General features: G+C 36.8%; 1 protein-coding gene across 9 annotated transcripts in view; it reads left to right on the top strand.

Annotated features, from left to right (window-relative positions):
- NUBPL (NUBP iron-sulfur cluster assembly factor, mitochondrial) overlaps window positions 1-26,807 on the top strand; it is a 241,101-nt gene that overhangs the window by 175,985 nt on the left and 38,309 nt on the right. For all 9 annotated transcript variants that reach the window (XR_014810681.1, XR_014810680.1, XR_014810679.1 and 6 more), the window contains one exon: window positions 25,845-25,930. Coding sequence is in view for 5 of the 9 variants with exons in the window: in XM_084969033.1 (XP_084825159.1) it covers window positions 25,845-25,930 (86 nt within the window). In the remaining 4 variants the exon portion in view is untranslated. The remainder of the gene's footprint in view (window positions 1-25,844; window positions 25,931-26,807) is intronic.

Below are 26,807 nucleotides of genomic sequence, written 5' to 3'. Positions count from 1 at the left end.
CCCGAATGAACATGTTTACAAAAACATAAAGACAGTTTGAAAAATCTGTGTTCTAGAAAAGAAGCAGTGCTTAGGTATTTGGTAAAACATGGCTGTTAGGTTCACAGCTGTCCAGCACTTATAGCATGGTGCCTGATTTGTAGTGAGCACTCAGAAAATATTTATTGAATAAATACTGAATAAGAATAAATATTAGTAAAAGATGGCTTTTTGATATATACATCTGGCTAAATTTTGTATTCTGCTAATTATTTAATGTTAAAGATGAAAGCAGCAAACATATTGGTTTATATCAAATACGCAATACTTCAATATGGTAGTGGGTACCTTTTTTATGATACGGAATTTAAATATTATAGTTAACTTTTGTGTTGAATCTGTTTCTAAGAATTTTCCTAGATTCCAATGGAGAAATAGTTGTAAGTCTCTTTTACATACATATGAAGACTTTGGGGGAAATAATGGAATTTTTAAAAGTCTTTGCAAATCAGTGATTTATTGATAATAAATAACCAAGAGCTATCACTGGCAATCATGAAAAGGTTTAGAAACTAGGTATTTAATAATATATACACATATACACATTGTTTGGAAATATCAATATAATATCGCTAATAATTATGAATTTTTTTATGTTTTAAATATATTTATAACCTTTGTGGAGTCTAAAACTTTTTCTTTTTTCTTTTCTTTCTTTTGCTTTTTAGGGCTGCAACCAAGGCATATGGAAGTTCCCAGGCTAGAGGTCTAACTGGAGCTACCACTGCCGGCCTATGCCACAGCCACAGCAACACGGGATCCGACTTGCGTCTACAACCTACGCTACAGCTCACAGCAACACCGGATCCCCGACTCACTGAACAAGGCCAGGTATCAAACCCACATCCTCATGGATACCAGTCGGATTCATTTCCCCTGAGCCACAACTGTAACTCCCGGAAACTTTATCTTTGTTGAGGCAAATTATAAAGCATGAGATGGGAGTAAAGTGAAGTAATACAGGAAAATAATTCATCCATTTTATAGTCAGTATACTATATAGTCTGCTTTTTCTTTTCCTGTTTTTCTTTTTTCTTTTTAGGGCCGCACCTCTGGCATATGAAATTTCCCCAGCTAGGGGTTGACTTGGACCTGCAGCTGCTGGTGCACACCACAATATCAACCACAGCAACGCCATATCCGAGCCACATCTGTTACCTACACCACAGGTCACGGCAACAACAGGTCCTTGAACCCACTGAGCAAGTCCAGGGATCGAACCCACATCCTTATGGATACTAGTCAGGGTTTTAAGCTGCCAAGCCATAATGGGAACTCCCCACCTTGTCTTTTTTAAAGTAGTTTTGGGACTTTTATGTTTTTCAATATTAAGAATGCTCACTAATGAGATCCTGCTGTATATCACAGGGAACTATATCTAATCATTTGTGCTGGAACGTGATGGAGGGTAATGTGAGAAAAAGAATGTATGTATATATGTAAAACTGGGTCACTTTACTATACAACAAATTGACAGAACACTGTAAATCAACTATAATTAAAAAAAGAAGGAAAAACATGAAAAAATAACAAGAAATAAATGAATTTAATTAAAAAAAAAAGAATGCTCACTAAATGTTTACTGAGTGAATTGTGCTCCTAGAACCTTGAAATGCCTATTGCAGATTTCCAAAATATTTATGTGATTTGTGTGGATAATACTGATAAAACTGGGCTAAATTATCATTTATTTCCTGAGTTGTAAATTGGTACCTTGAAAAAGTTTAATTTACTTGAACACAGATGACTGATGTCTCTAAACAATTCACTTTTGTTTACTCAGATAACAGCCTCTCTGTTTGGATAGGATTTATGACTTTATCATCCTGTTTTAATTTGTGCTTATACTCTAAAACCAACACTGTGTAGACTAGGGTTAAGATTTTTCTCCTTTGAAGATTTCTGTCTTGTAAATTTTAACCGGTATATTTCTTTATTCCTTACCTTTGCTGAAGAGTCCATTCTCTAATAGGTGGTTAATATTAGATGAGAATAAAAGGCAGTATTTTAAAAATTGTGGTAAAATATACATAACAGTTCAGTAGCATTATGTACATTCACATTGTTGCGCAGCCATCACCACCATCCATCTCCAGAACTTTCTTATCATCCCAAACTGAAATTCTTTACCTCCTTTGATAAGTGACTTTCAGTTTTCTCCTGCTTCTAGCCCTGGTAAGCACCATTTCTCCTTTCAGAAATAGCATTTTTTTAAAATAATAAAATAAGAGATTGAAGAATGAGGAAAAAATATATTTGTAAAGATTGCCCTAAATATAAACCAAACATTGATTTCAGGATTTATTATTACGATGTTATTTTAGTATTGTTTTTTAAATGAGGAAACCAGTGCTTACTTCTTTTTTTCATTGTCATTCTTAGAATCTTCACCTGGGAAAAGTTCATCAGTTCAAAGTTTGCAATGTATTCTGTAGAGGTAGCAGCTGCTGCTGTTGCTGCTTCTTTTCAAGTTTTTATTTTCATTTCTCTTATTTATTTATTTATTAATGATTTTTATTTTTTCCATTATAGATGGTTTACAGTGTTCTGTCAATTTTCTACACAGTGAGGTGACCCAGTCACATCTACATATATACATTCTTTTTTCTCACATAATCCTCCATCATGCTCCATCATAAGTGACTAGATGTAGTTCCCAGCACTGTACAGCAGGATCTCATTGCTTATCCATTCCAAAGGTAATAGTTTACATCTATTAACCCCAAATTCCCTGTCCACCCCCTCCCTTCCCCTCCCTCTTGGCAACCATAAGTCTTTTTTCCATGTCCATGATTTTCTTTTCTGTGGAAAGGTTCATTTGTGCCGTATATTAGATTCCAGATATAAGTGATATCATATGGTATTTGTCTTTTTCTTTCTGACTTACTTCACTTAGTACGAGAGTCTCTAGTTGCATCCATGTTAATTTTTTACTGAGTTGCAATTGATGTTAAAGTTATAAATCAACAACTATTATCTATATGAAGATAAGATATCAAGTCTTTTCTGCAGAAAAGCATTCTATACTTTTTTTTATTCTTGGACCTTTTTTGAGAATTTTATGTATATATGGATTCCCTCCAGGAAAATATATTTGTACCTACAGAAACATTATTTTTATGTATAATTTCAGAAGGTTGAAAGTCCCATCCCTAAATCCTCATGTACTATTGGTGGGAATGCAAATTGGTGCACCCACTGGGGAAAACAGTATGGAGTTTCCTCAAAAAAACTAAAAATAAAGCTGTCATATGATCCAGCAGTTCCACTCCTGGGTATATATCTGAAAGATACAAAAACACTAATTTGAAAAGATACATGCACCCTAGTGTTCATTATAGCATTATTTAAAATAGCCAAGACATGGGGGCAACCTAAGTGTCCATCCACAAATGAATGGATAAAAAAGATGTGGTACATATAAATGCAATGAAATTCTACTTAGCTGTAAAAAAGAATGAAAATTTGTCATTTGCAGCAACATGGATGGACTTAGTATTATGCTAAGTGAAGTAAGTCAGAGAAAAACAAATACTGCACGATATTACTTATATGTGGAGTCTAAAAAATAGAACAAACTGATGAATATAACAAAAAAGAAACAGATTTACAAATATAGAGAACAAATTAGTGGTTACTCATAGGGAGAGGGAAGTGGGAAGGGCAGGCTAGGAGTAGAGGTTTAAGAAGTGCCAACTATTAAGTATAAAATAAGCTAAAAGGGTTATTTTATAATAACTTTAAATGGGGCATAATCTTTAGAAATTGTGAATCACTATATTGTATACCTGTAATGTATATAATATTGTATATACATCAACTATACTTAAAGTCCCAGCTCTAGGAGATAGATCAAGGGGAAGGCGGGGAGAGGGCATGGCAGGCAAGAAAAGAACATGGATGGCTCTAATGCTGAATATGAGAGGTCTAAGCCCCATGGTATAGGGGAATCAAAGAAAGAAGAGATCCTGGGTTTGAAGGGAATTGCAAAACACTTCATGGAGATGAGACTTAAAGAATAAATAGAATGTGGATTTCCTGCTATGGCACAGTGGCTTAAGGATCTGATGTTGTCACAGCAATGGCAGAGATTACAGCTGTGGCTTGGATTCTGTCACTGGCCTGGGAACTTCCATATGCCATGGGTGTGACAAAAATTAAAAAAATAATAATAATAACGAATAGGATGCATTGTAGCACATTCAAGATAGCAAGGTACTTAGTTTGCTTTGTTTTTTCTTGGGAAAGAAATCTAAAAATGAAACTTCTGGTGTTGTATAATTCTATTAGAGAAACTTAGTGTATATTTTACTTTCCAAGTTTGATCCAGGTGAAAAACATAGGGCAAGGTACTAAAGATGTTTTTGAAAATACATAAATTTGGGAGTTCCCGTCTTGGTGCAGCAGAAACGAATCCGCGAAGCATGAAAGTATATTTTACTTTCCAAGTTTGATCCAGGTGAAAAACATAGGGCAAGGTACTAAAGATGTTTTTGAAAATACATAAATTTGGGAGTTCCCGTCCTGGTGCAGCAGAAACGAATCCGCGAAGCATGAGGTTGAGAGTTCAATCCCTGGCTTTGCTCAGTGGGTTAAGGAGCTGGTGTTGCCATGAGCTGTGGTGTAAGTAGCAGATACGACGTGGATCCCACACTGCTGTGGCTGTGGTGTAGGCCAGCTCCGGTTGAATGCCTAGCCTGGGAACCTCCATATGCTGTGGGTGCGGCACTAAAAAGCAAAAAAAAAAAGAAAGAAAATACATAAACTTAAGACAGTGAAATTATTGTTCATCAGTATTTTCTAAATGTTCTATAATGAGCGTGCATATTTTTCTAATTTAAAAGCATAGATAGAAAGTGCTTATTCTTTAAGGACAATAGATTTCTGTATAAATTGGTACCATGGTGATAGGCTGTTGTTAATAAACTTCCATTTAATGACAGTCTTCTATGTATTAATTTTTAATATATAGAATATTTTAATGTAACACCTGTTATATATCACAGGTGTTATATTATCCCTGTTTTCTTAGATCTTTGAAGGGTTAAGTAACTTTTCCAGGGCCAAAGGTTATAGTCAGTCATAGCTGTGGTTCATATCAGTTCTGATTGAGTTTAAAGCTGATACTCTTAATCTCTTCATCAGACTTCCCTAATACAAATGCAACAGTGGGGAGTTCCTGTCGTGGCTCAGTGGTTAACAAATCCGACTAGGAACCATGAGGTTGCAGGTTCGATCCCTCCCCTTGCTCAGTGGTTTAGGGATCTGGCATTGCCGTGAGCTGTGGTGTAGGTTGCAGGCGCAGCTCGGATCCCGTATTGGTGTGGCTGTGGCGTAGGCCTGCGGCTACAGCTCTGATTCAACCCCTAGCCTGGGAATCTCCATATGCCGCGGGAGCAGCCCAAGAAATGGCAAAAAGACAAAAAAAAAAAAAAAAAAAAAAAAGCAACAGTGTTTAACTCATTGATTTTCTAAGTGTAATTCTAGTCCATTCTGCCCATTTAGGTTGAAATTTTTCTAATCTAGGTGATCTCTGATAAAAAATAAATAAATAAATTTGGGAATTCTCGTTGTGGTGCAGTGGAAACGAATCCAACTAGTATCCATGAGGATGCGGGTTCCATCCCTAGCCTTGCTCAGTGGGTCATCGATCTGGTGTTGTGGTGAGCTATAGCGTAGGTAGCAGATGCAGCTCGCATTGCTGCGGTGTAGGCCGGCAGCTGTAGCTCCAATTCAACACCTAGCCTGGGAACTTCCATATGTTGTGGGTGTGGTCCTAAAAAACCAATTAATTAATTAATTTGTCTATGAATTGTGCTTCAACCTCTGCACCCCTGTGTGGTCATTTATCCAAGCAAGTATCCATTGGTATTCACTGGATTGGGTCCATTGGGATTTGTCTTTTGTTTTTGACTCCTGAGAGGTTGCTTTGGCCATCTTTATACATTCCAGGGAAGGTCTGGAGGCAGTCTAGGAACAGTCTCCTTTGGGGTTTGGGAGTAGAGTCCCAGATGATTCTTGGAAAGACCAATATTATCTTTGGGCTGATCATACTGGTCTTAGGCACTGGGCTAGTTTCCATACTGGCTCTCAGTATAGCATAGAATTGCAGCTATCAATGTTAATACATTCATACTATGGCTTATTATGTCATTGTTAAAATTAACAGCAATGGAAGACTAGATTTTCTACAATGAACATGTATTAATTTTATAATTAGAAAAAAATAGGGGACAATAAAAGTATCCTGCCAGAAAGAATATGAGAAAGAGTTGGGCGGGAGTGGGGGTGGGGGAAGGGCAGATGTATATGACTCTGTGTGTGCGTGTGTGTGCGTGTGTGTGTGTGTGAAAGCCTTATTAGTTCCTGAGGTTTGGTTTTATTCAGGCCAATGTCATTTCATAGCTAACATATCTAAGTAAATATCCAAACTGAATCAGCTCGCAGGGTTCAGAGGGAAGGGCACCAAACAAAGAGTTACTGGCCTGGCTTGAATCATGGCTTTCATCAATTTATATAATCTGGAACAGCCAGTCAGAATCATGTCTGCCTTCCTAGGCCTAATTAAACTATCTGTTCTTTAATTATTAGCCTAATTTTCCTTTCTTCTTATTATTGACTTTAAGATACTCCCTGTTATACTTTAAAGATACTCCCTGTTTTACTTTTTCTTTTGTCCCATATCCCACAATCCACAGAAGCTTTTTTTTTAGACTTCCACTTGAGTACCCCTGTGATTTGATTTCCTTTTCTTTTTCACCAAACTCCTTTATATAATCTGGGATCATGCCTCCAAAACCTCATACTCATTGACCCCTTTCTTTCCTTTATCTTCTGAAGTTTCCGTCTTTACATACACTTGACTCCCAATTAGAATGTCTTTCCTCCCCAATCACTGGGTACCCAAGTCCTGTGTACCCTTTATTTTAACTGCTTACTCCTTGCCATTTTCCCCAAACCCCCAGTTAGGAACCATTTCTCCCTCTTTGGAATTCACATAGCATTTTATTTGGATCACTCCTATAGCACTTTTTATGTTCTCCTTTCAAAACCTGTGTTATCGTCTCAACCAGACTGTTACTCCCTGCAGGGCCATGGCTCTGTTTCATTCATCTTTGTATTTCCCACAGCACCAAACTCTCTGCCTTCCTATAACCACTCAGGAAATGTTGAATCAATGAATGAGTGTTTTTTTTTTTTTTTTTTTTTTTTTTTTTTTTTATCTCTTTTGGTATTTTCTTCCCAACTAGGTGCTAAGCTGCTTGAATGCGGTAATTTTTTCCTGTTCATCATAGTATTTCTTAGAGCACCTTAGGCAATAGCTTATGCAATTAATATTGATGGAACAAAATAACAAATCTAGTTGACTAGTTATTACTGTTTATGTAAACAGATCTGTGCCCCCTTATCTTTCTTACTATCCAGCTAACTTATTCCTGTGATCTTTCCCACCCTAACTGCTTTTACCTAGGAGTTTTCTTCCTATGTATAAATTAAAGTATTTATTAAAAACATACATTTTATTCATTGTCCCTTTGAGGGAAAAATATTTTCATTTTAGGGATTTCTTTATGCTATCTTTTTTTCTTGTACCATATATAATATGCAGGCTCTGTACTAAATTACTGGTGAGAATCACTAGCACTCCTCCATTGTAAGATAATAATAGGAAAGTCTTTTATTTATTTGCAGGGATATTTAGCAAGGTGCTAAATACCTCTCTCACTCTTTATTCTTACCTGTGGAACACCTGCCTACCCCATAGACTTACAAGGATCAAATGAGATAATGAATGTAAGAGCTTCATCTAAGTGTATAGATTTTTTTTTTTTGTCTTTTTGCCTTTTCTAGGGCCGCTCCCGTGGCATATGGAGATTCCCAGGCTAGGGGTCCAATCAGAGCTGTAGCCGCCAGCCTACGCCAGAGCCACAGCAACATGGGATCCAAGCCGGGTCTGTGACCTACACCACAGCGCACGGCAATGCTGGATCATTAACCCTCTGAGCAAGGCCAGGGATCAAACCCACAACCTCATGGTTCCTAGTCTGATTCATTAACCACTGAGCCACGACGGGAACTCCTAAATGTATAGAATTTTTTTTTTTTTTTTTTTTTTGTCTTTTGTCTTTTGTCTTTTTTTTGTTGTTGTTGTTAGTTGTTGTTGCTATTTCTTGGACCGCTCCCGCGGCATATGGAGGTTCCCAGGCTAGGGGTCTAATCGGAGCTGTAGCCACTGGCCTACGCCAGAGCCACAGCAACGCGGGATCCGAGCCGCGTCTGCAACCTACACCATAGCTCACGGCAACGCCGGATCGTTAACCCACTGAGCAAGGGCAGGGACCGAACCCGCAACCTCATGGTTCCTAGTCGGATTCGTTAACCACTGCGCCACGACGGGAACTCCTAAATGTATAGAATTTTTAAGAAACTACTTGAATGCTTTAAAAGAGGTTTTGGGGGATAGTGGTGGTGGTAAAATGTTGTGAATTAGAAAGAGCCTTTATATTTACTTTACATTTCTCTAAGTCATGTTGAGAGTGAAATTAAGTATTTTGTACTTGTAAAGAGACATCCTTTTGGAAAATTCATGGAGACCGACCTGTACAAGCAAAAAGATCCTTTTTCTGAGTGTTAATTAGCAACTCTTTGTATGTGTTCCATTTTGTGCCATGGGATAGATGACAAGCTCATTATAAGAAGAAACTTTAAAGAAAAAAAATCACCCTCTTATTTGCGTTAAAAGTGTTGTGTAGCAACAACGGTGATAAATGTGTTGACAGCAGTATTAGTGGCTAATGATTTAAAGTTGAGCTTACACTGACTGTGAATCATTACATACTAGAGCACCTAGTAGCTTTAGTAATTGCTGGAGGAAACAGGATAGAGGATGGGAAATAACCAATTACAGTTTTTGGATTTGCTCTTGTCTCGTTGAAATTGCTAAGGGGAAAAGCCAGAGTTATCAGTACTGGTTTTGTTTTGTTATTTTCCTTTGTGTGTGTGTGTGTGTGGGGGGGGTATGATTTGCTGAGATTTTCCTTGTTACTTGTTTGTTTAGCTTGTAAATAACTTGGTGACATGTATTGAATTGCGTAGGTTCCAATATTGACTTCTGTGGGTTTTTTTTTTTTATTTTAAATGCATAGTAATAAACTCTTGAGAGCTATTGAACACTTAACTGCTCTTCCGTAATGGAAGAGGATGAATATTTCTTTGAGGAACATTATAAGTGCCTTGGAAATTTTGAAAATATATGCAATATATATTTGAATTATAATAGATGTTACCTAAAATATTTTCTTCCTTCCTTTGCTTTAACTAAGATCTTCTGTAGCACTCTCTGAAGACTATCTTAGTTTTGACTTTACCTCTTGGAAATAAGTGGAGAGTTTATGCCTCTCATGAAATATGTGAAGCATATTTTTGTTGAGAGACTGAAGAGTTTCAGTAAGTTATTCATATTAAGGTGCTCTTTCCAGGGTCCCGTCTGGAAAGAGATGATACATCTTAATAAAAAGGAATTAGCAGAGTGAGTTTAGTGAAGGGACTAGTTACTGAGTGGGCAGCATTAAGGAAACCAATAAAAGGCGGTAAAGTACCCAGAGACTAGTGACAGTAGGAATTTTTACTGTCCCTCTGCCTGAAGGGGCAGGGAGTGAACTATGTTAGTGGAGCCTGGCAACTGCTGAAGCCACGAAAGAGGGGCTGCCTCTTGGGAACTGTGGCCTCAGAGGGAAACAGCCAAGGGCAGAACTCTTGCAAGCCAAAGAAGGAGCAACGTGTGAGGCACTAATAGTATTCCAGCCTCTTTCTCTTCCCACAGCCTCATATCCCTCTGATTCCTTCTAGTGGCAGATCTCTCTCAAAAGTCAGAGGGTGAGGAAACTCAGGTAATACAATTCACAGAGGTCAGCGCCCTGGGCTCTGACCGGGACAGAGACACTTGCAGAGTGAAGCAGAGCTTGGGGAAGAGGGAAGGGAAGGAAGTGGAGCACAGCACGTGTAAAATAACCAGGACAGCGTCTTTTCTTCATGGTGGTCATTATAATTGTGAATTGTGGCTTGCAGTAGATGAAATATAAAGCAAAGGTTGCTGACCTATAAAAGTTTGAAGCTAATAACAGTAGATATCAGTAGTGCAATTAACTTAGCAAAAATTCATGCTGTCACAAGGCAAAATTCTCCTGTTGTCAAGTTAATGAACAGAATGTTTTTATTGGAGATAAGCTGTGATGTAAGTATCTTTTGTTACTCTGGGGAATAATGGATAGAAGGATTTTTTTTTTTTTTTTGATAGGATAGAGAAATGGAAAAAAGTTCCCCTCTACTTTCTTTTTTTTTTTTTTTTTTGTCTTTTTTTTTTTGTCTTTTTGTTGTTGTTGTTATTGTTGCTATTTCTTGGGCCACTCCCGCTGTATATGGAGGTTCCCAGGCTAGGGGTTGAATCGAAGCTGTAGCCACTGGCCTACGCCAGAGCCACAGCAACGCGGGATCCGAGCCACGTCTGCAACCTACACCACAGCTCATGGCAACGCCGGATCGTTAACCCACTGAGCAAGGGCAGGGACCGAACCCGCAACCTCATGGTTCTTAGTCGGATTCGTTAACCACTTCGCCACGACGGGAACTCCCCCTCTACTTTCTTAACTAAAGATTGATGCAGGATGAGAACTTTTGGAAATGATCCTCATAATAGAAGGGACGAAGACCAAGCATTTGTTAGCAGAGCCACATGATCCCTCTTTTTCTTCCAGGGAAGGACAGAATTGGCACAAAAAACAGCCAGGTTGTCCTAGTGTGGGTCCTCTTCTGATCTCTTAGAGAGGAAGAAGCTACTGTATATGGCAGAGTTGTCAGCTCGACAATATGCTAAATATCCCTGAGCTCAAGAGAAGCTGTACTAGCAGATTGGCATTGCATTATGAAAATGAGGCAGAAGTGGCCTTTCTTCCTGTCTAGGGCCGTTCCTGTCTGGACTCTATAGATAGAAGGAAAGCCAGAGGCCTTTCTGCCTCTCATTCATTTAAATGAGATGGGGTAGGGGTAGGAATTTTAAATTAAGCCACCTTAATATTTCATCTTTTAAAGTGAAAGGCATTTACTGCTTGTGAAAGACATTGGGCCTTTTGCCACGTTAACTGAACTCTGATTGACCCATAAAAGATTCTTGAGAAAAAGCTGTATAGGTCCATTCCAGTATTTTCCTATCACTAGCAGTTTGCTTGGCCTAATCAGTCATCTCTTTTGCAGTAGTACTCTTTAACTGCTAACTTGGACAGGTGTTTATAGTATAAAAATCTATCAGGTTTTGGAGGATACTGTTACTATCATTAAATAAATGAATGACCATAGGCCATGTTTGGCTACTGTGGATTTTAGTGCTATTTCCCCCCTACATTTGGTAATTTACAATTTACCTCAAATTGTAAAGCTCAAAACATGCTTGTACCTGATAGGTGAAAGACTTAGGGTAATAGCTTTTCCCAGTACTCAGAGATAATAAGTCTTCATTATGTTTTAAATTTGTAGGATGGAACTTTAAAGGAGACAGTCAGTTTTGAACTTCTTTCAGGTGTACTATCTTTCCACTAAAATGTTGGACAGTTATAATACATGGATATTTGATAAGAATTAAATGATATAGAAGATAATGATTGTTTTATTCATCAAATTATAGAAGTTCTTTCCAAAACAAATTTGTTTCATTGTTAGACAAATTATAGCCAAGGATTAAAGACTAGGAATTATATTCCAGTATTTCATCTTTTAGGTCATCCTCATACTCAGTCTGAAACTTCAGTCCTTGTTAGATTGGGAGTCAAATTATAAAATTAACTTTAGTACCATTGGTTAGTGAACAACAGTGTTTTCACTCTAAATTTAAGAAGTAAGAAGTAAATTTAGAGTGTATTGTATTTGGGTCAACATGTATTATAGGTAGAAGTTACAGTGCATTCGTTAATTGTTCAAAGAAATAGCTTGGAAATTGACAACTTTTGAACTATGATATGAAAAGACCCAGGATTTTATTTTTTTTTTATTTTTATTTTTTTTTATTATTTTCCCACTGTACAGCAAGGGGGTCAGGTCATCCTTAGATGTATACATTGCAGTTACAGTTTTTTCCCCCACCCTTTCTTCTGTTGCGACATGAGTATCTAGACATAGTTCTCAATGCTATTCAGCAGGATCTCCTTATAAATCTATTCTAGGTTGTGTCTGATAAGCCCAAGCTCCCGATCCCTCCCACTCCCTCCCCCTCCCATCAGGCAACCACAAGTCTCTTCTCCAAGTCCATGATTTTCTTTTCTGAGGAAATGTTCATTTGTGCTGGATATTTGATTCCAGTTATAAGTGATATCATATGGTATTTGTCTTTGTCTTTCTGGCTCATTTCACTCAGTATGAGAGTCTCTAGTTCCATCCATGTTGCAGCAAATGGCATTATGTCATCCTTTTTTATGGCTGAGTAGTATTCCATTGTGTATATATACCACATCTTCCGAATCCAATCATCTGTCGATGGACATTTGGATTGTTTCCATGTCCTGGCTATTGTGAATAGGGCTGCAATGAACATGCGGGTGCATGTGTCTCTTTTAAGTAGAGCTTTGTCCGGATAGATGCCCAAGAGTGGGATTGCGGGGTCATATGGAAGTTCTATGTATAGATTTCTAAGGTATCTCCAAAGTGTTCTCCATAGTGGCTGTACCAGTTTACATTCCCACCAGCAGTGCAGGAGGGTTCCCTTTTCTCCACAGCCCCTCCAGCACTTGTTATTTGTGGATTTATTAATGATGGCCATTCTGACTGGTGTGAGGTGGTATCTCATGGTAGTTTTGATTTGCATTTCTCTTATAATCAGCGATGTTGAGCCTTTTTTCATGTGTTTGTTGGCCATCTGTATATCTTCCTTGGAGAAATGTCTATTCAGGTCTTTTGCCCATTTTTCCATTGATTGATTGGCTTTTTTGCTGTTGAGTTGTATAAGTTGCTTGTATATTCTAGAGATTAAGCCCTTGTCAGTTGTATCATTTGAAACTATTTTCTCCCATTCTGTAAGTTGTCTTTTTGTTTTCTTTTTGGTTTCCTTTGCTGTGCAAAAGCTTTTCAGTTTGATGAGGTCCCATGGGTTTATTTTTCCTCTAATTTCTATTGCTTTGGGAGACTGACCTGAGAAAATATTCATGATGTTGATGTCAGAGAGTGTTTTGCCTATGTTTTCTTCTAGGAGTTTGATGGTGTCCTGTCGTATATTTAAGTCTTTCAGCCATTTGGAGTTTATTTGTGTGCATGGTGTGAGGGTGTGTTCTAGTTTCATTGCTTTGCTGTCCAGGTTTCCCAGCAATGCTTGCTGTCCAGGTTTCCCAGCAATGCTTGCTGAATAGACTTTCCTTTTCCCATTTGATGTTCCTGCCTCCCTTGTCAAAGATGAATTGACCATAGGTGTCAGGGTTTATTTCCGGATTCTCTATTCTGTTCCATTGGTCTGTCTGTCTGTTTTGATACCAGTACCACACTGTTTTGATGACTGTGGCTTCGTAGTATTTCTTGAAGTCTGGGAGAGTGATGCCTCCTGCTTGGTTTTTGTTTCTCAGGATTGCTTTGGCGATTCTGGGTCTTTTGTGGTTCCATATAAATGTTTGGATTGTTTGTTCTAGTTCTGTGAACAATGTCCTGGGTAATTTGATAGGGATTGCATTGAATCTGTAGATTGCTTTGGGTAGTATGGCCATTTTTACAATATTAATTTTTCCAATCCAGGAACGTGGAATATCTTTCCATTTCTTTACATCTTCTTTGATTTCTTTGATTAAGGTTTTATAGTTCTCGGCATATAGGTCCTTTACCTCCTTGGTCAGGTGTATTCCGAGGTATTTGATTTTGTGAGGTACAATTTTAAAAGGTATCATTTTTTTGTATTCCTTTTCTAATGTTTCATTGCTGGTATATAGAAATGCAACTGACTTCTGAATGTTAATCTTATATCCTGCCACTTTGCTGAATTTATTAATCAGTTCAAGGAGTTTTGGGGTTGAGTCCTTAGGGTTTTCTAGGTATTATATCATATCATCTGCATACAGTGACAGTTTGATCTCTTCTCTTCCTATGTGGATGCCTTTTATTTCTTTTGTTTGTCTAATTGCTGTGGCTAAGACTTCCAAAACTATGTTGAAGAGCAGTGGTGAGAGTGGGCATCCCTGTCTTGTTCCAGATTTGAGTGAGAAGGCTTTCAGTTTTTCCCCATTGAGGATTATATTTGCTGTGGGTTTATCATAAATGGCTTTGATTATATTCAGGAATGTTCCCTCTATACCCACTTTGGCGAGGGTCTTGATCATGAATGGATGTTGAACTTTGTCAAATGCTTTTTCTGCGTCTATTGAGATGATCATATGATTTTTGACCTTTTTTTTGTTAATGTGGTGTATGATGCTGATTGATTTGCGTATGTTGAACCATCCTTGTGAACCTGGGATGAACCCAACCTGGTCATGGTGTATAATTTTTTTGATATGTTGTTGGATTCGGTTGGCTAAGATTTTGTTGAGAATTTTTGCATCTATATTCATCAATGATGTTGGGCGATAGTTTTCTTTTTTGGTGGTATCTCTGTCTGGTTTTGGAATGAGGGTGATGGTGGCCTCATAGAATGTCTTTGGGAGTATTCCTTCTTCTTCAACCTTTTGAAAGAGTTTAAGGAGGATGGGCACCAATTCCTCTTTATATGTTTGATAGAATTCACCTGTGAAGCCATCTGGTCCTGGACTTTTATTTGTAGGGAGTGACTTTATGACCTCTTCTATTTCATTTCTAGTGATCGGTCTGTTCAGTTGGTCTGTTTCTGCTTGATTCAGTTTTGGCAAGCTGTAAGATTCTAGAAAATTGTCCATTTCTTCCAGATTGTCAAACTTGTTGCCGTATAGTTGTTCATAGTATTCTCTTATGGTTTTTTGTATTTCTGCTGTATCCGTTGTGATTTCTCCTTTTTCATTTATAATTTTGGTGATTTGGGTTCTTTCTCTCCTCTTTTTAGTGAGTCTGGCCAGGGGTTTGTCAATTTTGTTCACCTTTTCAAAGAACCAGCTCTTGGTTTTATTAATTGTCTCTATTGTTTTTTGAGTCTCTATTTTATTGATTTCTTCTTTGATCTTTATAATTTCCTTCCTTCTGCTGACTTTAGGACTTTTTTGTTCTTCTTTTTCTAATTCGTTTAGGTGGAGGGTTAAGTTGTCCATTTGGGATCTTTCTTCTTTTTTGAGAAAGGCCTGTATTGCTATAAATTTCCCTCTGAGCACTGCTTTCGCAGCATCCCATAGATTTTGAGAGGTTGTGTCTTCATTATCATTTGTTTCAAGGTAGTTTTTAATTTCCTTCTTGATTTCCTCATTGACCCATTGGTTTTTTAGTAGCATGTTGTTTAGTCTCCATGGAGTAGGTTTTTTCTCTTTGCTTTTCCCATGGTTGATTTCTAATTTCATGGCATTGTGGTCAGAGAAGATACTTGAGATAATTTCTACGCTCCTAAATTTATTGAGATTCGCTTTGTGTCCCAATATGTGGTCGATTCTTGAGAATGTTCCATGAGCATTTGAGAAGAATGTGTATTCTGATTTTTTTGGATGTAGTGTCCTGAAGATATCAATTACGTCTAACTTTTCTATTGTTTCCTTTAGGATCTCTGTTGCTTTATTGGTTTTCTGTCTAGAGGATCTGTCCATTGATGTGAGGGGGGTATTTAGGTCTCCTACTATGATTGTATTCTCATCAATATCTCCCTTTATGTCTGTTAATATTTGTTGTGTGTATCTGGGTGCTCCTGTATTTGGGGCATATATGTTGACAATAGTAACATCCTCTCCTTGGATGGATCCCTTAATCATTAAATAGTGTCCTTCTTTGTCTTTCTTTATGCCTTTTGTTGTAAAGTCTATTTTGTCTGATATGAGCGTTGCGACTCCTGCTTTTCTGTCATGTCTATTGGCGTGAAATATTTTTCCCCACCCTTTCACTTTCAGTCTATATGTATCTTTTGTCCTAAGGTGAGTTTCTTGTAGGCAGCATATTGAAGGTTTTTGCCTTTTTATCCACTCAGCCACTCTGTGTCTTTTGATTGGGGCATTCAGTCCAACTTATCTGATGTTTGAATTCCTTGATCATCTAGCCTGTCTTTGGATGGGAAGCTTCTGATATAGTTCAACCAGTTTTGTTGTTTAAGAATTTCTAGGCACTTCCTTCATCATAATCCTGACAGGTAAAATTCCTTAATATCTTAAAGTTCACTGAATAGTATAACAGCCAATGGGTAGTCAATTTTACATTAAAAAACTACTTTGGAGTTCCCGTTGTGGCACAGCGGAAACGAATCCAACTAGGAACCATGAGGTTGCAGGATTGATCCCTGGCCTCTCTCAGCGGGTTAAGGATCTGGCGTTGCTGTTGCTGTGGCTATGGCATAGGCCGGCAGCTACAGCTCCAATTAGACCCCTAGGCTGGGAACCTCCATATGCTGCGGGTGCAGCCCTCAAAAAAAGACCAAAAAAAGGACTAAATAAATAAACAAATCGAATAAAAACTACTTTATAATTCATTAAACATTTGTATGTAGAAAAAGTACAAGCCCCACAATCCAGCATTTAAAAAAATTTGTACTTAGTTATAGATGTTAGAAATTTGATCAAAGTCTGATGTGTAGCTCTGAAGAATGTCTGCACATCTTAAGTATGACATATTTGGAAATGGAGCAGAACTTTTCCTTGTAAAGTCTCGGCCTCTGTTTCCTCAAATACACCTGGTTGCATACAGTTAGAATGATCAAAGTATAGCAGTTCTTCTCTCTGGAGTTTATAGGTAGAGAATAAATATGTAAAAGAGAAATGTGTTTCATTATTAAACAAACAGCCTTTGGTGGTGGCTCACTGTGAGCATGGGCTTGCCGAGCTACATGTACATTTAACAGAATTTGAAATGCAAAATAGTAAGTCTAAGAAAAGCCACTCACAGAAGAACAAAAGAGTTTTCTGAGTTGCAGAGAAATATGTGTACAATGAGTAGACTCCCCTAGGTGTTTACTGAGCATCATAAAGATGGATTCAAGACTGGAGTGAAGCCAGGACTTTATCTTAACTTTACTAGAAATATCAGAAGGAGGGGGGATAAATAAAAATGAGAAATAGAAGTGTGAGCATGAGAAAACTGCTTGGTTCCAGCCCAAGATCTTCAAAAATCTCTGAAAGCTTCACTTGTCCCCTGTGGTTCCTTAGGGCACACAGTCTGGATGGCCCTGGTGAATTGCTTCTTCACATCATTAAGGTGAAGTGATTGGAAACCCATTACCTGTCGACTCCGTTATTGAGGAGCTAACCTTTGTCTCTAAACAACAGATAGGCATCCAGATTCCTTTGACAAACTTGAATTCCTTTTTTTTTTTTAATGATTTTTATTTTTTTCCATTATAGTTGATTTACACTGTTCTGTCAATTTCTACTGTGCAGCAAAGTGACCCAGTCATACATACATACGCACATTCTTTTTCTCACATTATCCTCCATCATGTTCCATCAGAAGTGACTGTATATAGAATTAACTGACTTCTAAAGTGCATGTGCTCTCTCTCACCAATGACTTTGAAATACTGTGAGTTCCACCAATTATTGGTTTTATAATTCTTTTTTGGCAGCAATTGACATAATTTCCTGTAACAAAATTCATTTCTAAAGTGAGCAGAGGATAAGCAATGAGATCCTGCTGTATAGTGCTGAACCATATCTAGTTACTTATGATGGAGCATGATAATGTGAGAAAAAAGAATGTATATATGTATGTGTAATTAGATCACCTTGCTGTACAGTAGAAAATTGACAGAACACTGTAAACCAGCTATGATGGAAAAAATAAAAATCAGTAAAAAAATAAAATAAATAAAGTGAGCAAAATAATGATTGATCTTTAAATTAATAAAAACATGTCCCCTTTGTGATGATACTCCATTCTCTACTCTGGTATAATAGAGCATGGAGTCCAAAACAGTGACTCATGAAGAATTATATTTTCTATTGTAACACAGTCTGTGGGTACGTTGAGGTGAGCTTATTTTTTTAATCATGTTTTACTTCATCTCATACTAATATTTGTGGACATTCCTTGACATGACAGCAAACAATGTTCATCATTCAGGAAGTTTGGGAGTTATAGAGGAGAGTACAAAGGAGAGGTGAAAAATACCAAAGACATTTTCCATTATAGTCAGTAAACAATTGTGTTTCTTTGAAGCTAGCAGAAAATGGTTATTTTCTTTTGCTGCAAGTATCTTTAAATAAATCAAGGTGCATCAGCAACAGTCAATCTTAGAGCACTATGAACATTAAGAATAGCAGTCAATTTCTTCTCTTAAGTCTTAGTTGATTTTACATTGACATGCTCCGGGATTGTATAGAATTTTTATTTATTTATTTATTTATTTTAAAAAAGTTTTTTTATTACTCAAATGAATTTATCACATTTGTAGTTGTATAATGATCATAACAATCTGATTTCACAGGATTTCTATCCCACAGCCCAAGCACATCCCCCATGTATAGAATTATTCATTATTAATTATTCATTATTATCCCCCCCATGTATAGAATTATTCATCCAAGTATAATTATGGGCAGTTTTTATTGTATATTTTTATTAGGTTCCAACACTGAAGTTTTCATTCAAGCATGGGAATTAGATATGATTTATGCCATAGAGACCTAGAATGGCATAGTTGAGTCATTCCACCCTGGTGTAACTATGATCAGCCTAACTGGGATAATCAGTTTTAAATACTCAACTATGAACTCTGACCCAGATCCGGATACGCAGTTATAAATAGATTTTCCTCTCAACAGTCAAGAGAATTAACAGTTAAGACAATACTCCAAATAATTATTTTTAGGATGTTTACGTTATTTGTCGGAATCTGACAATTAAACTCTTATAGTAAATCTCATCTGATAAAAAGCCCTCTACACTGATTACAATCTGGAAAATTAACATTTAAGCAATATTATTTAATTATTTAGGCTTAGATATTTTTCCTAGAAAATGGATAGAAAATTCTCTATGGGATTCTTGAGGTAGGTGTTTTATGATACTGTATTTTTACTCCCAGAAAATAATTCCATTTATTACAAACTAAGCATTCTCTTTGTTACTACTGGCATTCCTTATGGTCAGTAGAGGGAGCACAAGTTTTCTAACTAACCGTCACAAAACTGAAGTGACATCATCAGTGATGATATAGAGGGGAAAAACCAGAGCTAGTTCATACTGGGTCATGTTCCAGGTGCCTTGAGAAAGACTAAAATTTATTAAGTAGAAAGCCAAGAAATACAGAGATAAACTGTAATGTAAGATTTGGAGACTGTATTTTAAGTTAAGAGATATATTAATAAGAAAAAATTGACATGCTTCCGTTAAAATTTAAAAATCTGGGTTGTGATGCAAAGATTGGTTAATGATTAATTTACTGGAGCTTTTGTTTGTCTTTTGCTTACTTTATTTCTTTATGAATTCTAGAGGTCATTGTAGGGCCGTCTGAAATGGTTACTTGTATGATGCACTAAAATTTGTTACAACAAGAGAGATGTAGTGATTTATGTATGGGCCAGTGAGGTTTTTGTATTCTTCAGCAAGACCATGACATTTTTTTCTCAGAACAGCATTCTAAAGACTGATTATGTTAGTGATTAAGGACTTAGTCATTAGTTAAGAACATATATTTCAGAAAAAAAAGAAAAACACCAAAATGTTTTTATAAATGTTGCTGGTAGTTCCAGTGGAATGTTTACATGTTTTGTGAGCACTTGGTGGGACATGGAAGAGATCTTTGTCCTTGTTAAAAAGTTATTATGATGTATGAGTGGTGCTATTTAGATTTCGAAGAAGCTCAGATGGCATGGATGCTTATTTGCAACAGTAGATTAGAGTCGAGTACAGAAAAAATCAGGTGGGTTTTTTGTTGTCGTTTTGTTTGTTTTTGCTTTTTAGGGAGGCACCTGTGGCATATGGAAGTTCCCAGGCTAAGGGTCGAATCGGAGCTACAGCTGCCGGCCTACACCACTGCTCAGAGCAATGCTGGATCTTTAACCCACTGAGCGAGGCCAGGGATCGAACCTGCATCCTCATGGATCCTAGTCGGATTCATTTCTACTGAGTCATGATGGCAACTCCTGAAAATTAGGTTATTTTAATCCTCCTCTTTAGGGTTTTAAAGCTATCAAAATAATGTCACCAAGCATTTTTATAACATTTTTATGTTCCTTTTAACAAATAGGACAGCTCTTTAAATTAAGTAAGACCAATGGAGATAGATTCATTTTTATAGAGGAGTTAATTGAAATGTATTGAGATTTAGTGAGATATTCAAGGTTACACTGTACATGAGCATAGTCAACAAAATCAGAATCCAGAGCTCTTGACTCCTAGTTAAAGGAGTTAAAAACTAAGAGTTCTTGACTCCTAGTTAAAGGAGTTACAAGCTAAAAGTTCATACTAGGAGTTTAAGCTAAGAGTTACAAACAGAGTTCAAACTAAGAGTCTGGGATTATTTGAAAATGTAGGAAAAGTATGTAAATCTCTGATCCTTTGTATAAGTGCCTGTTTTTTACATGGCATTGTGTTATTTGTTTCATTTGATTAAAAAATTGAGAAAAATCACAGTCATCCATGAAACTGTCTTATGCAGTGGTAATACAAATCGTGGACAAAGGATATTTAAAACAAAAGATGTTTGTAGTATATGAAAGCTAAAGGTATTTTTTTAGGCCTAATGCAGTAGACCATTCCCCATGCTAGTATACAGTTAAGGAGAGAATTTGGAGGAAATAGCCAAGGGGCAATTGTTTATGTGTGAAGAGAATGGCTTTGAGATTGAGGGACCATAATTCTTGGAGGAGGTAGCATTTCACATTCACTTAAATAGGATTGCTAAAGCAGTCAGGTTGAACTGGGATGGTTTTGGAAACTATAGTTAAGAGGGAATGCTAAGTCATATAATCAGAGAGCTAGCTAGACCTTGCAGACTGTCTGTCCTTGCATTAATATTACAGCTAAGGAAACAGAGACCTGAATGATTCTGAGTTATTTGCCAAAAATTAGTTATGCAGGTAAGTGGTGGGGGCGGGTGTGGGGAGCAGAACTAGAATTAGGTCCCTTCCAAACTCTTGGATTTGAAAACAGAATCTGGAAGGTGGCAAATTGTGGAAATATATTGGATGTATAGAGTAGAGTATATTTTTGCAGAGAGGTTATTTCCATCAATCTTTAAAAGAGAGAAAAGAGAACTATTGACTAGTTTTGGGTTTCTTAGGCATAGTAAATCAAAATAGAAGAATGAAGAGATCCATGAAAAGTAGGGTGAACTAGCAGCCTAATGGCAAATATGAAAATGACCTTGTCAGCAACTTTTAAGACATTTTTATTAATAACAATAATAAAGATGATAAAAATGATATTACTAGCAATGACAGCTATCATTTTTTTTACATTCTTGATAATAACTTTTTTTTAAAATTAGAGTGTAGTTGACTCACAGTGTTGTATTAGTTTCAGTTGTATAGCAAAAGAAACAATTACACATTTATGCATTCTTTTTCCCGTATAGGTTATTACAAATTATTGAGTAGATTTCCCTGTCCTATGCAGTAGGTTCATTAATTATTTTATACACTGTATATCATTCTCATCCTCCTACTTCCTCCCTCCTCCACCGGTTTCTCCTATGGTAACCACAAGTTTGGTTTTAAAATCTGTTGTTTGTTTCTCTTTTATAAATAAGTTCATTTGTATCATTTTAAAATTATTTTCCATGTATAAGTGATGTTATACGAAATGTGTCTTTGTCTGACTTACTTCACTTAATACAACAATCTGTAGGTCCATGCATGTTGCTGCAAATGGCATTATTCCATTCTTTTTATGGCCAAGTAGTATTTCATTGTACATATATATACCACGTCTTCTTAATCCAATCCTCTGTTGATGGACATTTAGGTTGCTTTCATGTCTTAGCTATTGTAAATAGTATTGCAGTGAACATTGGGGTGCTTGTGTCTTTTGAAATTATGGTTTTTTCCAGATGTATGCCCAGGAGTGGGATTGTTGGATCATATGGTAGTTCTATATTTAGTTTTTTAAGGAATCTCTATACTGTCCACCATAGCAGTTGCATTAATTTACATTCCCACCAGTAGTGTAGGAGGGTTCTCTTTTCTCCTCACCTCCTCCAGCATTTATTATTTGTTGTCTTACTAATGATGGACATTCTGACTGGTGTGAGGTGGTACCTCGTAGTCATTTTGATTTGCATTTCTTTAATAACTAGTGCTGTTAAGCATCTTTTCATGTGCTTTTTGGTCATCTGTCTGTCTTCTTGGGAGAAATGTCTGTTTAGATCTTCTGCTCTTTTTTAATTGGGTTGTATTTTTTTAATATATAAAGCTGCATGAGATATTTGTGTATTTGGAAATTAATCCCTTGTTATTTGCTTTGTTTGCAAGTATTTTCTCCCATTCCGTGGGTTGTCTTTTCAGTTTTTTTTTTTTTATGGTTTCCTTTGCAGTATAAAAGCTTTTAAGTTGAATTTGATCCCATTTGTTTATTTTTGTTTTTATTTCCATTACTCTAGAAGGTGGATCAAGAAAGATATTCCTGTGATTTATGACAAACAATGTTCTACCTATGTTTTCTTCTAGGACTTTTACAGTATCCAGTCTTACATTTAGGTCCTTGATCCATTTTGAGTTTATTTTTGTGTGTGCTATTAGGGGATATTCTAATTTCATTCCTTTACATGTAGCTATCAAGTTTTCCCAGCACCATTTATTGACGAGACTGCCTTTTCTCCATTTATATATTCTTGCCTCTTTTGTCATGGATTAGTTAACCATAGGTGCATGGGTGTATCTCTGGGCTGTCTATCCTGTTCCACTGATCTACATTTTTGTTTTTGTGTCAGTACCATACTGTTTTGATGACTGCAGCCTTGTAGTATAGTCTAAAGCCAGGAAGTCTTATTTCTCCACCTCCATTTTTCTTTCTCAGGATTACTTTGTTTTGTTTTATTTTTTTAAAGTGCAGGTCTCTTGCCCCCACCCCCTTTCTTTTTGGGGCTGCACCTATGCTTCTACCTGCAGCATATGGAAGTTCCCAGGCTAAGGACCAAATTGGAGCTGCAGCTGCCAGGCTATGCAAAAGCCAGAGCAATGCAGGATCCAAGCTGCATCTGTGATCTATGCTGCAGCTTGTGGCAACACTGGATCCTTAAACCACTGAATGAGGCCAGGGGTCAAACCTGCCTCCTCATGGATACAAGTCAGATTCTTAACCTGCTGAGCCACAATGGGAATTTCCTTTTGTCTCTTTAAAATAGGTTTATTTATTCCTAGATATTTTATTCTTTTTGATGCCATGGTAAGTGGGATTTTTTCCCTAATTTCTCTTTCTGATCTTTCATTGTTAGTGTATATAAATGCAGGAGATTTCTATGTATTAATTTTGTATCCTGCAACTTTACCAAATTCATTGATGAACTCTAACAGTTTTCTGATAGTTTCTTTAGGATTTCTATGTGTAGTGTAATGTCATCTTCAACAGTGACAGTTTTACTTCTTTTCCAATTGGGATTCCTTTTATTTCTTTTTCTTCTCTGATTTCTATGGCTAGGAATTCTAAAATTATGTTAAATAACAGTGGTGAGAGTGGACATCTGTTTCTTCTTCCTGATTTTAGTGGAAATATTTTCAGCTTTTCACTGTTGAGAATGATGTTACCTGTGGGTTTGTCATATATGCCCTTTGTTATGTTGAACTAGGTTCCTTCTATGCCCACTTTCTGGAGAGTTTCTATCAAAAATAAGTGTACACCTCCCAATTATTGAACATTTACCCTGTGGCATCATGTCAAGTATCTTGTGTATATTAGTACATTATATTATTTCACCCTGTTACCTAAATATTACTATGCCATTTTGTAGATCAAGAAACTGAATCTCAGAGAGATTGAGTTATTACCCTGGTCACACCAGTAGTCAGCAGTGAAATAAAAATTTGAATTCTGAGTCTGTTGGAATTCCAAAGTTAATGTTTCTCTAACTTGAATAATGAATACATCTTCCTTCTAGAGGCAAATAATCTGCCCCACACCCTATACAGACTTATTTTTATTATTAGACGACTTAACTAAGTGTAAATACATATTCCTTAAGATTATAGCTCTTACATAATTTTTAAAAACTAAGAAAACTACAAATTAAATTCAAGCAAAACTTATAGATTCAATGAAGTTCAAATTAGTGACATTGATTTAATGTGAAAGATGAAGTTTTTGCTGAGATGAAAATACCCATTGCAAGATGAAGGTGTAGTTGAATAGTATTGCACAGTTTTTTGAGTTTGGCATGCCTGTATTGCCACAGGCTTTGTGAGAACTTGGTTCTGCTGCCAGTCTTCCCTATTCTGACTTCTTCAAATTATCCCTTTAGACAGTACTCTGTAGTATCATTTGCCCTTCACTTAGTGCAGTCAGTTATTTATTATGAATCCTAGCTCTGTTCTCTTAGCTGTGAACTAAAGCTACTGTCACTTAGTGCCAATTTGATGGTTTGGGGCACTGAAATGTCTTGGCAATGTGTATTTAGTTGTAAGATGCTGATCATCCAGGTGATCAAAAATATGTTAATTTGGAGTTCCTGTTGTGGTGTAGCAGAAATGAATCTGATTAGGAACCATAAGATTGCAGGTTTGATCTCTGGTCTCGTTCAGTGGGTTAAGGATCCAGCATTGCTGTGAGCTGTGGTGTAGGTTGCAGACATGGCTTGGATCTGGTGTTGCTGTGCCATAAGCCGGCAGCTGTAGCTCTGATTAGACCCCTAGCCTGGGAACCTCTATATCCTATGAATGCAGCCCTAAAATAAAATAAAATATGTTAATTTTTTTCAGGTTATCATCTGGAAGAAACCACAGAATTTTAAGAAATTCATAGATGATATAAATCATAACCAGGCCTGTCATGTTTCCACTTAAAGAAAAAACTGCATGCACTTTCTTTCAAAACTCTCAAAACCATCTGGTTTCTGAAGGGTAATTGATAGGAAAGCCTCTATCTTCATCTATTTTTAGGACTGCCTTAGTTCAGGCTACCACTGTTTTGCATCAGAATTTCTGCCATGGTTTTAGCCCCACCAAACTATTCCCCACAATATGTTCCACACTAGTGAGTTTTCTCTAATACGCTTAAAGCTCAGCTTAGATATCACCTCTTTCTAGAACCTTTCCTCTATTGCTTCTTATCTCCTGCTTCTTCACCTTTGCCCTCCTATCCCCTAGATTGATAGTTACCTTTCCTTTATTCTTCTTTTATAACTCGGTAACACCCTAGGCATACCTTTATTATTATCCTTTTATACATTGCACTGAATCCTTACTTTTTTTATCTTCCCAAGTACATTGTGATTTTCTTGAAAATAAAGCCTACTTTGTGCATCTTCTAGCTAGCGCATAGTATGAAAGGGAGGAAGGTTCTAATGATATAGCTGTGATCTTGAATCACAAGTCGCTTGTAATTTTAGGAGTGAGGAGTCAGAAATAGGCAAGTGTGAAGTAGACATTTCCTTAGCTTTCCCATTCATATATGTAAAATTTATACAAATTACTTAGGTAGTTAATGTACTAGACTCTTCTACTGTATAATCAATGTAATTTGGGAAGTAATCTTTCCATAAGGAATTAAATGATAGCATTGTTTTGCTGTCCTTTTGTTTTTTTTTTTTTGCTTAGGTGCTGTGATTGTCTCCACACCCCAGGATATTGCACTGATGGATGCACACAAGGGAGCAGAGATGTTTCGAAAAGTCCACGTGCCTGTAAGCATTTACAGCTTTTCACTGTTGCAAAAATACAAAACATTTCTAACTGAAAAAGCAAATCATTGAGAAAAAACAATTTAAATTTTAATTTAGTTCTGTGCAGAAATCTATTTGAACACCCTACTTCATTTTAATGGTTACTTTAAAAAATGCATATGTAGATGCAAACATGTATACACATTATATTAATCAAGGAGAATTCTAAAACATCCTTCAGGTATGAATTTTCTGAATGAGTACTCCTGCTCTTAATTATATGAAGCTATCACTGACAAAAAAAAAAAAAAAAAAAGAGAGAGAGAATTTTAGGAAGTTATTTAGGTAGATATGCTTGAATAGGTCACTGGTGGGAGAAGAGGTGGAAAAGATGACTTTTTTCCTTCTGTCTCCTACTTTTTAACTCATTTATAACTCACCATCTTCTAGAAAGTACCTAGGAGTTTTCTATACAGTATGGCAAAAAAGCAAATGAAATATTATAAAAATAAGAGAAAGGGCAATTAGAATCAGATGGAGTCAGAAGTGAAGTCTGTAAATAATTTGCATGCCATTAAGGGACTTAAATACATGCTAGAGTATGCCATGAATTTTCTAGCAGCCATAGGGAAAGAAACACAGGATCATTATTAAACTGTCCCCATGAGGTTAAAAAAAAAGACTTGATACTCAAGAGAAGCAGAGCTGAGACCATAGAAGTCTAAGTCTCTCCTAGGTCCTCAGAAGTAAAAGAAGCTCAGGAGAACCCATTGTAGCTCAGTGGTTAATGAAACCGACTAGCATCCTCGCTCAGTGGGTTAAGGATCCGGTGTTGCCATGGGCTGTGGTGTAGGTCGCAGGCACAGCTCAAATCCCATGTTGCTATGGCTCTGGAGTA

Source organism: Sus scrofa, chromosome 7 (genome assembly GCF_054392235.1).
Source record: "Sus scrofa isolate SSC_HxYL_T2T_F1_AM1 chromosome 7, Sscrofa_HxYL_maternal_Yorkshire_Landrace_v2.0, whole genome shotgun sequence".
In the NCBI taxonomy this organism is placed as follows: domain Eukaryota; kingdom Metazoa; phylum Chordata; class Mammalia; order Artiodactyla; family Suidae; genus Sus; species Sus scrofa.
Note: the sequence above shows the minus strand (reverse complement) of the source record. Positions and strands in the feature narration are given on the sequence as shown.